The 18,967-nt window shown below is 38.3% G+C and overlaps 1 protein-coding gene across 1 annotated transcript; it reads right to left on the reverse strand.

The window, feature by feature from the left end:
- Positions 1–4,635: 4,635 nt before the first annotated feature.
- On the reverse strand, positions 4,636–10,910 carry cyp24a1 (cytochrome P450, family 24, subfamily A, polypeptide 1). The gene is made up of 12 exons (XM_028003686.1): positions 10,493–10,910; positions 10,178–10,368; positions 9,969–10,062; positions 9,794–9,887; positions 9,272–9,363; positions 8,799–8,910; positions 7,783–7,928; positions 6,798–6,964; positions 6,003–6,081; positions 5,519–5,716; positions 5,310–5,421; positions 4,636–4,797 (listed from the first exon to the last, which is right to left on the reverse strand). Exons 1-11 carry the CDS (start codon positions 10,748–10,750, stop codon positions 5,311–5,313), a joined length of 1,542 nt encoding a protein of 513 aa, XP_027859487.1. The 5' UTR covers positions 10,751–10,910; the 3' UTR covers positions 4,636–4,797; position 5,310.
- Between the last annotated feature and the right edge of the window lie 8,057 nt (positions 10,911–18,967).

Genomic DNA, 18,967 nt, shown 5'->3' on the forward strand with positions numbered 1-18,967 from the left:
TATTAGATCACTGCTGACATTTTCAACTATCATTTTCCTTCTTTAGTGTAAGGTCGAACAAGTTTGTATTTCTTTGAATTATTGGATCTCGTCGCAAAAATATTTATTCAAATAGCCAACCTGCTATAATTAAATATATATTTAATTATGTTCATAATTAAATATATAACTGAATTAATATATATATAAAAAACGTTTTTCAGATTATCTGATGCTTGCAGGGGTTGTCCACCAAGTGGCAGTATTGCACAACTGTAATCAAGCACCCGAGTTTGATTTCATTTTTGTCAGTTTTGTCAGTTTTGTCATTACTCAAAGGGCCATCATCCATCCATCCATCCATCCATCCATCCATCCATCCATCCATTGCCATTATAGATGCTGTAATAACTTTGTGGACATGTGGCTAATTTATTTTACGCTCTTCCTTGGACAGTCATGGGGAAGCAGCTTCCTATCTCTAGCAGTTGTCGGATGAGAGGCACACCTGGACAGATCTCTTGTCCATTAGAGGGCAAGACATGCTCTAATTAAATTGTGTTTTAGTGTCTATACTCTTGTGAAAGTATCTTATTAATTCATATAGCTCATAATCTGAATTTCGCAACTCTAAATGTCAAGTTTCCTATGAAGGAGGTGAACATTACCTTTCAAAGAAAGTATTTTTATCTTACAGTCACCCTTAAATGCTAGGGGGTCTTCTAATAATTTTGTCATGATAGTATATTGGTCAGAAACTGAGTCTAATATAAAAGAAATCTATGTAAATGTTTGATTTTTAGGAAAGCAAAAAACAAACAAACAAACAAACAAAAAACATCTTTATAATTACTCTGACAATCAGCAAACTGACCCAAAACAGGAAAGGCTTAGTGTGAGACGGTAAGCAAAAGTGGTTATATGTCTTTTTATATAGAGTAAATAAATGTCTGGTATCATTTATAAGTGAAAGGCAGTAGCTGGAATTGATTCACACTTTCAGTTTATTCTTTTGCTTAAACAAATGCATGAGCTGAAGCACGTTGCTAGAAATCTTACACTAAGTGGTAGTGCATTAGAAACACAGATGAAAATTGTCATTTTACTTGAATTTCCCCTCATATTCACCTCAATTCCTAAACAGTGTACTTTATTTCCTCCTCAACCTAAAATGAAATATAAGCTGTAATCTGAAGCCTTAATTATTTCCTTTGCTACAAAGAGCTGACCTTACTTTGCTTTGACTTTCTCTGTCTACTTACAACATCACACACTTTACATGGAGGTGTTTGGATATGGTGTCTGTGTTCATATAGCTCAACTCTTGAAATTACTTGGGCTGTTAAACTTTAAAATCCAGGGATTCACTGTGTTCACCCTGTGTTTGCTTAATGAATTATTTACATTCAGTACATTTTGTGCCAGAAGTAGAGACATGACGTTTAAGCTCCTGAACTCATTACTCACTTTCTTAGCGAAAGGTCAGCTATCCAGTGTACCGTGAGAACAGACTGTGTTGTTTAGCTTATTTTTTAAGACTTTAGGATTAATCGAGTACAGTTAATCTGACCTTATAGTACCTCAGGACTAAGGGTAAAATATCAAGAATGGTTTAAAATGTGATGAAAACATAATAGCATTTCTGTCTAATGTTAGACATTCCAAGTGCTGTACACATTACTCAAAAACACATTTATACACATGATTCTGTAGTTCTTTGAGGCCTTGCCAGAGGGCTCTGGATCAATCTGTGTCAGGAAAAGAAGCGAGAATCTAAACCCCACAACTTTCCAATTGCAAGACAATAGTTGGAACTCTTCTCATTGAAACACGGTGATAATTTTGCTGTTCATTTGGTGCTGGTGAAACCTCTGGACTTTTAAAACCAGGGAGATCTTCCTTCACTATGCCTTATGTTCAGTTTCACCAACGGAAGAACCACTAAGGCTCTCAAGGCCCAGTTTAAAGATTTAATCAATTAAAAAGTACATTTTCAAAGGACACAAGACAACACGTATTTTAAAAGTGAAATCTCTATGTTAATTATTTATTCCTCTTAGAAATACATCTGAAACAAATAAACTGAAGCTGCAATTTCATGGAGGCATTCAGACAGTTTTTAGTGAAAAACTATGAAAATCAAAGTCAGTTTGCTTTTCATCACAATTAGTTGAGTTCAATCTGCAAGCTGCTGTGTTTGAAGATGTTAGCTACAGAAAAGAGGATGTTGTAGCTCTCTTTCTTTCTTAACTTCTCACTGTATTATTTTGTAATGCAATGCTGGATTCTAAGTCCAGAGGACAATCCACTATGGAACAAAATTTGGTGCAGAAAAAGCGGGTTTCGAAAAGAGGTACATCTATTACTGTACCTATAGATGTACGTACCTCTGGATGATGGTGGGACAATTTTGCTTGGATGATTGGTCTGTAAAAGTTCTTTTTTTCCTGTTGTAGAAAGTCTATTCAGGTCAACTCATTAAAAACCGGTCTCTCTGAACAATGTGTGACAAAATGACTGCACCAGGCTGCACAAAGTACTCCCTCTTCTGACATCTAATCTACAGTTAAGACCAGAATCATACAACTGACATTTAGATTTAAACTAATCTAATTTGATAAACACAGTGCTGACTGAAGGTAATGTTAACATTTTGGAGTGGCCTATCTAAAGTTCTGACATGAAACTCGGTAAGATTAGAGTGATGACATAAAATGTTTCAACCTCACAGACTTGAAGATCATCAACTAAGATAAACCATCAAAATATCTGTGGAAAGCTCCAAAAAGCTCAACGGAAATACAAGAAGTGTTTGATTACTGTGATCCTACCAAGGACTTTTCCTCTGATTACCTAGAATTTGCATAAATATAATGTAAATAAAAAAGATAATTTTTGGTGAAACGTGATCCTCCTTTTAAGCTGTTATCTTATCTATTGAGAAATTTTGATATCATTTCCTATTGGAAAAAAACGTCTTTCTTGAATGAAAAATAATTGTATAAGTAAATCAGCCAAGGGTTTACATACTTTTCAAATGAAATTATGATCTCTATTTATGATCATAATTCCCTCTTATTTCCCCTGAGACTGACAGAGAAAAGTCTAATGTGAAAACTGTGAATTGTCTCTAGATGCTGAACTTCCTAAGAGACCACTGAGTTCATTGGAAATCTACATCTCAACTTTATCCCTCTGAGCACTGAGTGCCTGTGTGATTATGTTCTCCATCCACTGCTTTTCAACCTGATATCAGAATCAGAATGAGCTTTATTGGCCAAGAGTGTGTGCACAAACAAGGAATTTGACTTCAGTTTTCAAATTCCTTGTTTGTGCACACAGTCGTGGCCCTGCAGATAATAGTGACATGAGATGAGAAGGTCATTGGATTGTCCTCATGCTCCAACCATAATCTGTATGGGAACTGTTGCAGTAAAACTCCTCATCATCGTCTCCAACAAACCTTTTGAACTGATGCCGTCAGTAAAGGTTATCACAATATCTAAAGAAGAAGTACCAATCTGGAACACAATAGCTTGACTATTGTCTTGCACTTGCATTATTTACTGTGTGTTTTATGTTTTTCATCTGAGTTTTTTTTTACCCTAAGTTGCTGTAGATCCAGATTAATTGATTGATTAATTGCTTTCTTTGGTATATCTTGCTAATGCAGAGTTGTACCCAGTTTGTCCATCAAACCTGACCTAATTCTTTGATTCAACAAGGTTGAATCAAAAAATTCAATCTTGTTCAATCAGCAGCAACTGGCCAAGTTGCTGCTGATTTGTTGGATGTACTTCTCAGCACACTATCACGCCACTAGCAGCAGCCTGAACTATTGAAGCACAGCAGGAATGAGCAATGCATTCTTACCCTACAATGTGGAGATTGTGGATGAAATCAAGACTGAATCACAGATTCTGTGTTGTGGAAAGATGTAAAGAGCCTCTTTGGTTATTTCTGTTTTTCAGACCATTTTATGTGAACCTGAAAGATGATTATTTGTAAAAATTTCAGTGAAGAAGTAGTTTCTGAAATAGTTACTTACTCCTGTTGAGTTTCTCTTAATAAAAGTCACTACTGCCAAAAACAAACAGCATGTTTCCCTTTTAATCCATCCTGATACTTGGTTCTTAACCACACCTAATCAAATATCCAGTAAATATAAGCACACGACTGTCACTGATTGCTGTCATTGTCTTGCCATTCAGTACATTTGTTCTGAGATAAATAATATTTATATTTATTCAATATTGATTTGCTTTCTAATCTTGCCTGAAGGTTTTGATACTCAAATGCAAAACAATAATCTCTTTATTTAGTTTCATCATTGAAGCTGCTAAAACACCAAGATAATTTCACTTCAAATTACAAGTTTAAGAATCAAGAGTCTTCTGATATTTTTAAAATTGATTTATTTAGATGAATGAAATATTTACAATGTACAGAAATATAGGAGAAGCATACCTACAATGATATATATATATATATAAAAATACGCATTAGGGATGGCACTTATATACATACATATATATTTATATATAAAGTTAAAAACAGGGAATAGTATAAAGTAATCAGTATCTAAATGTCAGACATTTCAGGACAGCTGCCTTGATACAATATTCAGTCTGTAAATTAATAACTGCTCTTTATGTCTTTAACAGGTTTACATATTAGTTTTAAATAAGTATGAGGTATTTATGGCACAAAATTACAAATATTTCTGTTTTTATGTACACAGCAGCAATGCAGGGAGTCACTGGACCATCAGGAGTAAAATATTTCTTTTGTTACGTCCAGAGGAGAAGAGCATAAGGCCTAAAAAGAGAAATAAAAGGAAGGCATTATTGGCAAATAAAAAAACAAACAAACAAAAAAACACATGTTGTCCAGATTTTCTTTTCAGAAAAGAAAATCATTGTAAAATTTGATCTGTATCATTCTTACAGATCTTTCAAGTACTAATTTTAATATCCTTTTCGCAATAACTAAGCCAGTGAGGTGTAGATGTCAGCGCCTGGCGGCCAATAATAGGTACTGCACACTGAAGCACACCCCTGCAACCTTTATGCAAAAATGTGGATTACTTCCGTCTTTGACAAATACTGTCAAAGGTTTTTTCTAAGAGTACAGTAGCAGAAAATGAATATAATATTTTAAGCTCAAGAACTATTGAAATATCTATTATTTTACATGTCAAAGTTTTGACAATTAAACCTTCAGAAACAGGGCTGACCCTCCTGACTTCCCAATTGCTTTATGAATTACACAACAAGGTCATTTCAATGAACTGGTACCGCACATTGGAATGTAAACTTTTTTCTTCTCACCTTATCTCCTGACAAAGGCTACTGGCAGTTCTCTGTTAGGAACCAAAAGTCCAGAATGAATCACATCAACAGGCTCATTGTCTGTTGCCACGATCTCGTAGTCTCTGACCAACTGCGATAAAGAAAAAACAAAAATGCATCAAGGGTGGAAATCTTTTTTTAGGATAATCTATGGCTGACTGGCTTAATGTTGCTGATGGAGACCGTACCCAGCACATGGCCAGCTGCAGCTGCAGCTCCGCCAGCCGTCGACCGATGCACATCCTCTTCCCGATACCGAAAGGAACATGAGCGAAGGGGTTGATGGTGCTGTTCTCCCGCAGCCAGCGCTCAGGCTTGAACTGCTTTCCATCATCAAAATATTCCTCGTTTGATCCCAATGCATGGCAGTTAATCATTAACACTGTCTGTAAACAGAGAACAATAAAAGATAAAAAAATATGTTCCAGCTCTGGTTTTGTCACTATTTTAGAAACAAGTCATTTGTGTTCCTAGAGGTTGAGAGTAAGTGCCTTGTGCCAACAGAGTGGCCTTTATATGTGCCAAATGTTCAGACTAGATATAGACTGAACAATATCTGCCCAGATATTGTTCAGCGTGTAACCAGGGGTTTGAGGCACGTTCCAGACAAGTAAAATGTAAATGAGAAGGTAATCTCCTCATATAAGGTGCACTGAGAAGTAAGCCACTTACTCCTTTGGGAATGGCATAATCTCCCAACACAGTGTTTTTGTCCAGGGTCCGGCTGGTGAACGGAACAGATGGCGACAACCTGTAAGAATTAGAGAAACAAACAAACATTGGAACATGACTTATTGCATGTCACACAAGCTTAAGCTGTTTAACAGAAGCCAGACATGCACAGTGCTTGTTGAGGTGAGAATAATCTGCTATCTGAGGTAATTTACATTCCCTGTGATGTGTGCACGGTGTTCGCCTTAAATAACCCGCCCCGGCTGCAACTCTTGTGACTGCATGAGAAGACGGGGGCAACGTGTGTGGAACAAAGGCAAAGGAAAAATATTTGAACGTGACCAAAGGACAAATTTAAGCTTGGTAGTCATGCCACCATCTGACCGCCAAAAACTTCCTTGAAGCTTGTTTTTGAGGCAGTCATGTGTGTAATTTCCTCCATCCTAATCTTGGTGGTACTGGTGGGAATGGTAATGTCAGAAAGTCTGAGCATGTAAGCTGTAACTCTTTGAAAGGTGATCAAGCAACCAAACATCTGAACATGATATTACCTGTGTGAAGTTGTTAAAGTGTGTAAATCTGAATGACATTTTAGATTACTTCTATTAATACAAAGCTAAGTTGTATCAGCTGAATTAGTTTAAATGATTGGGTGCAGCCTATAATAGGAGGGAGTGTGTGAAGTATGTAAACCACTGCAGGTATGAACACTGTGTTCCACCTTGATCTTTTATTATCTGCACTATGGACATCCCGACCCCGGCTACATACATACACTACGTTGCAGTGCTGTACCTCATAGACTCCTTCAAGCAGGCCTTGAGGTAGGGCATGCTCTTGATGTGCTCTCCACAGGGGTCTTGGTCTGGAGGCACCACATCTCTGATCTCCTGCAGCAGCCTCTTCTGAGCAGCAGGGTTACGTGACAGGTTGAAAATAACCCACAGCATGCTGTTGGCGGTCTGTACAAACAACAAGAGAGAACAAAATAAGAAGGGAAGAACACTTGGTACAGCAAGTAGCCAGAGCATTCTTCGGAGCAGCGGAGGAATGTTTGTGGTCCCTCAAAGGCTCCTCACTTACTTCCCCTCTACATTTATTTTGCGCTTTGGAATGACAATAACTGCAGGAGCTGCTTGCGTAAGAGATTGAACTTATTGTCTTGTATGAAATAGGCATAAGTTGAAAACACATTAATTGCATCATGCTAATTAATGTTAGTGTTATACACAAGACTAATGGAGGTTAAAAATGTAAAAATGACAAAGAAATTGGGATAAAAAAAACTTATAAGCTCTTTTCTTTAGAAGATTAAAGTGATAATTTGTATCATAAGATTTAAATAACTTGGGCTATTTGCTTAGCTTCCCAAAAAAATGAGAGGTAAAAGGTTGACAGGCAATAAAACATATTTCTTTCAACTTTAAGTCTTCACTGGTATTTTCTTTCTTTCATATGTCTGTGCTGACAAGCTGCTGTTGAACCATTATCTTCAATAAAAAATAAATATATATAGATATATTTATACTAATTACATTTTTTGTAATATTTCACTCTATAAAATATATTTTCTAGATATATAGATATTATTTATTCAATTTAGTTTAAATTGCACTATTTTGTTTTTAAAGAACTAACTCTGTTTCACACAAGTGAAAACACAAAGACATCTGTTTCCTGTTCTAGATTTATTTTTAAGTTGTTTTTTGTTTTATGCAAAAACTGTGTTGGGTGTGGAAAAGTGTGAAAATACAGTACGTTTACCCGTTTTGTGACTTACTGTTTCGACTCCTCCAATCTGCAGTTCGGTGATGGAGGCATACAGCTCCTTCTTGGAGAGGCGGCTTTGCTGCAGGATGTCATCGATTAAATCATCCGGATCTCTGTTGGCATTCCTCTCCAGTCTCTTGTCAATGTAGACTTTGGCTGAGCGAATACAGAGCAATCAATGGGTGAACACAAGAATACGCAAAATGCTGCTCACACACAGGAGACGTCATTTACAGCCTGTTCTCAGTCATCGGTGACAAATGATCACTGTTTTCCACTTTGATGGGGAAGTGAATGGAGAAATTCAAAATAAAACTTCCTGAATGAAGGCAACCGTCTTTGATATATTAGATACTGGAATTCAGTAAGTCTTCCCGAAGCTTAGTTTGTTGCAAACAATTAAAGAATTTTGTTTGATAAGTTACTTTTTGGTTATTTTTATCCTACAGGACATTTGTTTCAGCGTGTGTTTGATCAACTTTTTGTCTCTGTTTTTTGCAGCTATTGGAATATATAGTGTGATAGGATACATTTTATGAATACTTGCACATTAAAATATATACTTATAGTTTCATCCTAGAGAACACAAGGTCACAAAATATACAAATTGAAATGTTTGCAAGAATAAAATACTAACAGAAGGATTGAAATGAGCCTGAGACAGGTTTTAGGAAAATAGGTTAGCTTGCTTCATACATCCTACAAAGGTTAACCATAAGACACATCACTTAAGGTCTAGTTTATAGAAATATTTGGCATATTTCTTCACCCCAGGTCAGGCGGTTTACTACAATGCTGAGCCGTTATTTACACAGAGTGCCAAGTCCGCAAAACACCAAGACAGCCGGTTCAAATCAAACCTCCAGCCCGCCCACTTGCTTATTTTCCTATCTATCATCTGACTGGAAGTGAACTCAGAAAGACTTGTGTGTCACGTAGAAGAGGAGAGTATTACGTCAAGTACAACAGCTTGACAAAATCAGAGCAATAGCTTGCACGGTGCTGGTGTGATTTTTGTGTTTGTACCTGTGCTGAAAATACAGTCCCATGCCGCGGTGTGGTCCTGCCACGTTTTGGTGTTGAGCTTCTGATGGAGCTCCACAGGTGTGATCATCATCCTACCAAAAGTTCTCATCATCTACAAAGAACAGAAAAAGAGGAAGAAAGGGATCAGGCTTTTTCATCCTCACTCAAAGCCTCTTACTCAGTCCTTTTCAAGTTTCCTTTATTTATTCTTGAACCCATTTTTTCTTATCAGACTCCCACTTATAATCTCTTTACTGAATGATAGGGTGGGTTTGGTCATCAATCTCTAAATAGATGAAAGTAGCATAGAATTGCTTCAACTCTGTCTGCAGTCTAGCCTCCTGACACGAACCTGATGAACTGTGATGTTTCTTAACTCTCCGGGAGAAAGTCAGCTGAAGAGCGTCTCACAGATCATCACAAATATCATCTTCTAACCTTCAGAGGCACCGAGAGAGAGGCTTGATACTCACTGTTTTCACAGCTGTGATGAAGTTCATGGCTTCCTCGTTGACTTCCTCCTGCAGAAGACCAAATCGGTTGTCGTACAGGATGAGACAGATTGCTGAGGGGAGAAAAATGAGCAAAGGTTTAGAACATCAACCAAATTTGGATACAGTTAATTCGAAATGAAGTCCTGGATTTCATTTCTATTGCTAATGTTAATTCCAAAGTATAATGTCTGTTTTTAGAGCTATTTCCCATAAAACCACCAATCCCAACAGAATGATATAATTACTTTTTGAAGCAGACAATAAGAAGATATTTGAGAATTGTATATTTTCATTCATTTTTTAAAAGTAAATCCAAACAGTCACTGTTTCATCAGGTTATGTTAGCAAAGTGAATTGTGAATTTTGGAGCAGAATTAGATCACGGTTGGGTTCAAAATATTTAATTTCCTACGCATTAAAAGAGACTTAAATGACGTATGAACAAAAGTTTTGTTTTTTTGCAGTCATAGTGAGTGTTAGAATAAAAATAGCTTGACTTACTCTCAAACGACCATTTGTTTAGTTCGAAGTACAAGTCTTCAATCTTCCCGTTGTTGCTTATTTTTCCAATCCTGTCAACGAAGTCCATCAGCACCTGTTTCCAAAAACAAAAAAACCCATCAGTGGATGATCGCAGAAACGTTGCCTTAAACCAAGACCTGACCTGTTGTCCCACCTGATTTATTTTGCCATCAAGCTTCACCACCTCTGTCGGCTTCATGAGTTTCTGCTGAAACGCGCTCCTGACTCTCTGCCAGTCTTTCCCCTCCCTGCGAAGCAACAACAGAGCGCTTTCAGCGTGTGCGCTTCTGCTTCAAACTGCGCGCCGTGCAGGCGGAGATGATTTCAGGAAACAACAGATGATGGGGTCGCAGGTCTACTTACAGAATGAGGAGTCCGTACGCTTCGTTTCTCAGGTCTCTGTATGCTTTCCAGGGTTTGATCTCCAGCCTCTGGGGGTAATTACTCTCCTTTCTGTAGAGCGCCTCCAACAAGCAAGGAGCGCCAATGTGCACCGACTCAAAGGATCCCAGCTTCGTCCGGAAGATCTTCCCGAATTTCTTATGATAATCAATCTGAAAATAAGAAATTAGTCAATGAAATAATTATAAACGGTTAGAGAAAATAGGAAAAATACTGAATTTCATCAATTAAAAAAATATCATTTATGGAATAGGCTATTATATAAAAATACTCTACCAGAGCTTCATGTTGTCTGATCAGGCCTCCTTTTAGAAGGAGTTCCACCAGACTGCCGACCAGGGGCCAGTTGGTTGGTCCCGGGATCGCGTCCAAACTCTGCGCCTTCAAGGCAGCGTGTGGGCACCGCGCAGCCTCCACAGCATCCTTCTCTTCCAGGACGCACACGGAGGATGTGGGCTTGAAGTGCTGCAGCCCCACAGACTTCTTCCTCAGCAGCTCAACAATCTGAGGAACTTTTTGGATCTGCGCCCTCATCCTGAATCTTTGGCTGATGGCAAACTGCCGTTTCTCTGCCGCAAGCTTTCTGAGAGGGAGCGCTCTTTTTCTTAGAAGTGTCACACCTTGCAGCAATATATATACTCTGAGAGTGTTTATTCCGGCCGCGCACCGAACCAATCAGGGACAGGTCCTCCATGGTGTGGCGGTCGAGCCCACCATTCATTTATGGATCCACGTTGAAGAGGATCGTATGACCCCAGATAGACCGTGGAAATGCCCTCACCCCTCCTCTCCTTGAAAATAAACAGCAGCGGAGGTGAGGCGGTTCGCTTGAACCGGGTCTCCCAGCGATTAACCGAAACTCTGGCAAAGCAAATACTACTGCCACACTTCTGCGCCTGGCAAATATTTAACCTACTGGAAATTACATGTTCGCTTTGAGTCGATTTTAATTAGTTCTGATTGGCTTGAAGAGTTTTTAACTGCGGAGTTCTTCCAGTTGAGAACCATTTATTTATGAATGTAGGATTTTGTAATTTTCCATTTATTTATTTATTTATTTACTTACCAAAAAGCAAAAAGTGACGGAAATATGTTTGATGTAAAGCATCAAATCCACCGATTAAATTGGTTCAGTTATTTGTTACATTTTATTCTGAAATTCCCACAAGATGACTGTGCAAGGGAATCACGCTCTCTTATCCATCCATGGACACGCATGCTTCTAACTTAGTGGGTATTTAAACCCTTGTCATCCCAACTAATATCTAAGTTAATCAAAAAATTAAAACTGGACTTTCATTCTTGTTTTTATGCAAGTCTTTACATACTTTTCTTTAAGTAAAGTGCATTGGCCTTCAAGAAAAGTCCTATCAGAGACAGCTTGAAACACAGATGCTGCCTCCTGAGAGCTGGCATAATTTAAATAACATGTAGGGGGCCTCATGTTGTTGCCCTGTAAAAGTGTTCACTCACAGACACTCAAGTGGCATCAGAATAACCTTGAACTCGATGTTTTTCAGCACTATTCATGTGTAACACACACACATTATTCACCCCTCCCACAGAACAAGGGTAAAAAGAGAAAAAAAACAACCAACCAACCCACATACCCATTAATGAACAAAATGTTCCTTTGCTCCCCTCTCAAATTCAAAGCACACTACTCAATATTGTATTACATGATATGGAGCAGCTTTAGTAGTTTGTATCTTGTTTCAGTTTATGTTCAAAATACATAACTCATCCGTTTTGATGATCACAAGAGCCGTAGTTCAAAAAGTTGGGAAATAACACTTTGATGAGAAGATCAATACCACTCGAAAAATGCAGCAGTTGGGTTGGAAAACATGGGGGGAAACAAACTGTAACTGTACATACATAACAAAATCCTCCCACACATTTCTGGTATTTACTCAAGCAACTGAAGGACCCGGATAACACTGCACAACCATCTTCCCACTGAGTTCAACACCTGACGGACTCCATAGCAATCAGAGTGGATGTAGCAGAGTGGCAAAAAATTAAACATGCCAACCTAATGAATTTAGACTATTTTCTAGTGACTAATTGCAGCATTTATTTAAGTTCTGCTACAGTCATGATGAAGGTAGTGAAGGCTTTTATGATTCCTTTTGTAGCTTTTACCAGTGTAAGCCACAAATTCAGGTTAAAACTGTTCAGTGCTCAACTTTGCTGTACTCTACATTTTTCAGTCTAATTTGAAAAAGGAAATGTTGCAATTAAATATGAAATATGACAGACAAGACACAGGAGTTTCTAATGGGTATTTTATGAGTCAATTATTTTTTACCCCTTTAACTCTCATGATGGCACCATCCTCATGAACCCTTTTACCTACATGCAAGTGTTTTAAGGGTGACAAGCAATAAAAAGTAGGCTATTTTATAAAACTTTGAAGCATAATTCTTTATGTTCTTCACAAAATGCTAAAATAAGTTTATCTACAAATTCTAGATGCATCTTTAAATGCATAAAAATATAAAAATTAAATTTGTATGTTGAAATGGTTAGAGTTAGAATCCGCCAAAGTTGCACATCAATTCCATTCATGACCTTTATGGATAGAATTTTAAGGCTGCACAAAGGTGTTGAAGGAATCCATTTTGGTGTCTCAGGATTGGGTGATGTTCTGACCTTTCACAGGAGCAGTTCACAGACCAAGTGTGCAGCTGCGGGGATGAAAATGAGCACCTGAAAATCAGAGACCTTGGTCTTGAGCCAGAAAAGAATAGATGTCTTACCACTTATGCTTCATTTTGAAAGTCCACAGAAGCAGCTTCTTTTTTAAAAGGTTTCATTGGCTCTGGTGGCCTTTAATTGAAAGTAGTTCGACAGGAAACAGGGTAATCAGAGAGGGGGAAGACATGTGGCAAATGTCGCCAGGCCGGGAATCAAACCTGCGACTATCGTCACAAGGACTAAGGCCTCAAAACTTGGGTCATGTTTTGCCCCTGTGCCACCACAGCACCCACAGAAGCAGCTTCTTTTCCCTTAAAGAAAACATTTGTTCATTGAACCTCCTCCCCCAACAAGATTTCATTGATAAGAGCATTCATTCACTCAGGTCATGGAGAGATAAGGTATATTCCAGCATTCTTTGGAAGAACGGGTGATTCATTGTGAGACAGACAATCCTAAATGCGAACTCATGGCTAAATAAATAAGTTAAAACTACTAATTAACCTAACACACATTTTTGACCTATGAGCAAATATCTATGTATTTTGAAGACACCTACTGGTAGAGTATAAATATAAAACACAAAATGGAGTCAAACCAATCACACTACTGACTCAGTTAAAAACATGCAAAATTCACATTTTACAATAGTGAATGCATAGTAAATATACTGAATTTCTTAACAAAAGTCAACCTGCACGTTCTAGGCTAGACCATCTCGCATCAGTTTTTCACTTATTGAAATCTTTACTTTCTTTCACGGACTTTTTTACAAGTTTTAGCGCAATGAGTTTTGGCAATGCTGCAGCGTTAGTGCAAATCGATTTGGCCAAAAGACAGAGAACACGCTTTCACACGATGTTCTCTGTAGGCAAACAGGACTGTGCAACAACATCCTCCATGACCTTAAATAAAATGAAAGACTAAAGGTTTCATTGCGATACATGTATGTTGGCTGTCCATTTGTCCCAATAATCGTTAACGGGAGAACACAAGATCCAGTTAAAATCAAACAATTTTGGCGTTCAGATTATTTAATCTATTTACAAATCTTAAACTATGTGTACTAGACCAGACCAGCTCCAATTAGCTTTTCAGTGATCAAAATCTTGAATTTCGTTCAATGCCTTTTGTAGACGTTTCAGCACAATGAGTTTTGGCAATGCTGCAGAGAGGTGGTGCAAATCAATGTGAATGTAAGAGAGAAAACATGTTTTCACATGATGTTCTTTATAGGCAAACAGAACTATGCAACAACGGCCTCAGTGACCTTTAATAAAAGGGAGGGATTAAAGGGTTTATTGCAATATATTTATGTTGGTTGTCTGTTTGTCCCATTCATTTTTATGGAAAAACTAGATCCAGCTATAAACTGATCATTTTGGTGATTAGATTACTAATATTAAATCTATTAGTATAGAATGTTTAGGAATAGTTCTTTATTTTGATTTCCTTCCTTGTTTAGCAAGAGATATGAACAGCCAGTTCCCTCTTACAGTCTTTGTGTTGGGTTAATTTTTTTAATCTATTAGTTAAGCCTTGTATAAGTATTGAAATATCCAAATAGACAATCTGTAGCTGCAACTTTACAGCGTTAGGAAGGAAGGAAGCAGAAGGTTTTATGCTTGCACAAGCAAAGAAATCTATCAAATTACCCAATCCAGCTCACCATTTTCAGTCTTTCTCGTCAGTTTTATTTGGATGACGATACTTGCCATATAAGTCTTTTTCTTGCAGGACTCCGACTTGTCCCGGAACAGCCGAAGAAAGGCACCAGCTCCCTCACATCGCTGCATGGACAACTGGGTATAGACAATGGATGGATGACTAACTTTTTATACTTATCAGCAAATGAAAGCATAAATAAAGAAAAAATAGTCACTGAAAAGAAATGTCAATTTTTAGGCTGTATTTGAGGAAACAATTACTTTATTCTCAGACTTTTGCATATTTAAGTAGATCCCCCACCACAGCCCTCTATATAGAGACTGTAAGAAATATTACATTCGTAACAGCTACTGTATGTGAATTAATTTGCTCAGTGAGAAATCAATAAAGGTTCTAACAAGGACAATTGCCTTTTTGTTCATGAGAGTACACGCATGTGGTGAAGATGTGACATGGGAGAACAGCGTTGAGGTGTTTTTTATTTCCCTGCAGGAGACATCCTCCTCAACTCTGCCTTGTGCAAGCCGCTCTGTACACAGATGTACACCGAAAAGAACAGGACAAGAGGGAAAAACAAGCATGTGCAGATGCCAGCTGCAAGGCTAAAATCAAACCATAACAAGATAACTTGTACAAAAATATTGAAATTATATAACCAAGTAATGATGTTCTCCAAAACACATTCTTCTCCATTGACTGAAGGGATCACTGGTCTCCTACTCCCTTCTACAGGATAGAATGGGTACAGTAAAATGAGTGAGATAAAACTGAACAAGGGGAAAAATGAATAGCTTCTTCTAGGCTATGGTGTAAGTGTGAGCACATTTATTTGCTTGTTTTAATTTAGCTAAACATTGTTCTGGGTCAGTTTTGTTCAACTCCTTTTGTTTTGTGCCATATTTTATATTATACCGTTCATTAATATCAGGTAATAATGAACATAAAATAAAAAGCACCTCATCAGTTAACATATTCAAATGTTAAGGTTTTGGTTTGAAAATGGTGTAAAATTATGTAAAGTTTGAATCACAACAGCATTGAGTGCTAAGAAGCTTCGGATTTTGTTGACATGAAGTACATGATGGCGATAAAAGGACAGAATGTTCGAGTTCTGGTCTACCTGTTCCTGTACCAAAATGTTGTTTACCAAATTTAGTGGTGATTCAGGTGAATTCCAGAGGAGGATTTATGCTGCAGGGACTTTTTCAGTGAACACATTGAACCGGACTTTTGTGTGAAATTCCAAATAAAAACGGCTGCGAGCAACACGGGGCCAGTAATGCTTTCACCTTGGTTCTGGTAGGGTATACCTGCCTACGGCAACCTTGATTTGTGACCCACTGAACAGGCAGTCTTTTAATATTGATTACTGTAGGGGTCAGTTGTGTGTCTTTCTTAAATTGAGATAAATAAGCTTAGGCACTTCTCAAATTTCCCAATCAGCCATAGCTTCAATGCATGCACCAGACAAATATTATGACCCAAAGTTGTACATTTCCACACAGACTGATAGGTCAGTGAGTTCAGCAATTGGGTTTAAAGTGGAGGCTCCGTTGTTCATGGGGTTCCAGGCACATGCAAAGAAAAAACACAGCCATGCACGCTCACAAAGCTGTACATTCATTCGTGAAAAACACCAACACATGCATGTACTGTACGTGGCAACAGACCACTGTGTTCTCAGAAAAATATAATACGGAGGCCACAGAAGAAAGAGATTAGCTGGAATCCATTGTGTGGATGAAAACACAATGTACAGTTAGATCAGCCTGGGCTGTTGTAACGCCACTGACCCAGAATGTTGGGTGGCCCCTTCCTCAAAGCCCACCCTAACCCAGAGACTGAAAAATATTTTTAATAGACCAACGGTGAAATAATACAGAGTTTTACCCCACCACATCCTCCAGCCTCTACGTGTTGAGCCTCTTTCTAAACTGACTTGCTGTGAAAGAATGAATCCTTCACAGAAAACAAACAAACAAAAAAAAACATTCAATAATGTTTTAATTCTTTTCACAGATTCTGTCAAATAAAAACTCTAATTCTTGGCAATTGAAAAATGAACAGAAACACAATCCTATCGCAGCTGTTGTCTCGATGTTTCGTCATTAAAGTGAATAGATTATTGGCTTTGTCCAGAAAGTAGGTCGTTTCAGGCCAGGGCTGCAAGGAAGGATACTTCCGTGAACCTGATGGCCTCTTCTTATGGACTGAGGCGGCTACTCCTGTGGAAGGGAAGACAAGCTCTAAATCTGGGGCAGGATTCCCTGAATGGCTGCCCGTGTCTTCTCTTACATAATCAAGTCAAAATGGTACAATAATAGACCGAAAAAGAGTAAAGCTTATACCAGATCTGAGTTTTAAAGTTCAAGTATTAATATTCAAAAACAATGGCATATGCTGAGTCAAAATCGACTATAATTTCCTGGCTAAATGTGTGTGCTTACTATAGCATAATTGTCATGGTGTTGCTATAGCATAAATTTTAATGAGATGTAGTTGCATCAGAGGTAACCAGGGCAATCTTCTGCTCCGGATAGAGGTCATGGAGAGCGTGCACTTGAGAGAGCCCTGTGATCCCTGAGAACAAAACATCCTGGGAAAGATCACCCAGTACACTAGAATCTGACTCACAGTTCCACGTTCAACAACTGGGACTGCAAAAGTACAAAATCTTACCAAGTATTTTTGGTCTAATCTCTAGTTCCAATATATTTGTACAATTGAATTAAGACAAAACTAACAAGTAACTTTTCAGCAGGATATAGGACCTTGTTTTAAATTGAAGAAAAAGTAATGATTCCACTGGCAAGTTTTTTTTCACTTATACCTTGGGAAAATGTCATGCAATAATGTGAAATAATTTGCCAGTAGAACTAGTAGCTTACTAAGCTGGAGTTAAGCATTGACAGAAGTGATTAGATCTAAAGGCGAATAGATATGAGAACACTTTTACAACATTATTTACCTGCTCATCCATGCAAGGTCGCAGGGGTCGACTTGTGCCTATCTCCAGCAGTCTGTGATGGCCTGTCCAGGGTGTAACCTGCCAATATGATGCACCGTGGACAGGACAGACTCCACCATTCTCTTAAGACTTTTGGGGCATACATACGAAACCTCCAAAAGGGAGCTGCCCAGGGGACATCTTCATCAGATGCCTGAACTACCTCTGTCAACAGCTTTCAGTGCAGAGAAGCAGCAGATCTATTCTGACTTCACCCCAGATGATGGATATTTCTAAAGTTGAATTAAGCTGATGAAATTCATTTCAACTGCCTATGTCTAAGAGCTTGTTATTATCCATGTCTCTTGAACATAGGAGAGGGCTAGAAGATAGAGGCACTGGTAAATCAAGAGCTTCACTTTCTGTCCCAGCTTTCTTTATCATGACAGGCCACAGTGAGATGTGTTACTGAAGACAAGACCCCAGTCCATCAATTCATCTTCTGCTCCTGCTCACTGTCTGAATTGAAGTGAGAGTAGAAAAACAAACTCTATCATGTCATGTCATGGACTTTAGCACTGGCAGCAATCATGGACACACAAAAAAGTTTGAAGGGTTTATTGAAGTTATTGTACACTCGGTAGGTCCTTCTGGGTTTATGGCAGAGGCCCAGATTAGCACTGAGGTATGGAAGTAAGTGATAGTCAAAAATGAGAAATCATTAATAATGTAATAAGAGGATGGATCTTCCCGTTGGAGACAATGAAAGAGTTTCAGAGAAGATGAGTATTATCCACATGGTTTGAGGTTGAAAGGTGGTGGTGAATGGGAGTTGGTTTGAGAGAAAAAAAATCTGTCATCTGCCTCAAGCTAGGTTTATTGTTTTGGCATTGAATTGGGTGCAAGGGGCCAAGTGCCAATCATACTCCTTCACTGCCTCTTGCAACTCCTTGTTGTGCAAATTTTTTGCAGTGCCATCTTTTAATCAAAATGGTGCTCTTGACACTTGAACAGTCTGTTCAACTGTTCTGAACAGACTGTTCTAAAAACCGTAAACGCTACCTCATACTGTGCATATGTGTGAGCTGTGTAGACTCTATGGACAATATCCATGAACAGTTGAGATTTTATAGTCTGATGTATCAATTGCCTAAACTTCTCTTGACAAATTCCTTCTTTTCTAATCTGAATGGATACTAGCAAATTTGTTGAGTTAGTTGGGTACCTGGCCCAGTTTTTCTCCACCACGGCAACAACCGAACAAGTATCAATTGGCCATCTGGCTGATGTACGACCTTATGACTGACTCCCCTGACTCTCAGCCTTATCTGCTTGGTGAACACCTTTTCTTACCAAGCAGTTTACTGAATTTATCTTTGCGCAGATGTGTTTGATGGACATCCACTTTGAGTCCGCAGTGAGTCTGCTTTGAGAAC

Source organism: Xiphophorus couchianus, chromosome 20, assembly GCF_001444195.1.
Source record: "Xiphophorus couchianus chromosome 20, X_couchianus-1.0, whole genome shotgun sequence".
Lineage (NCBI taxonomy): Eukaryota > Metazoa > Chordata > Actinopteri > Cyprinodontiformes > Poeciliidae > Xiphophorus > Xiphophorus couchianus.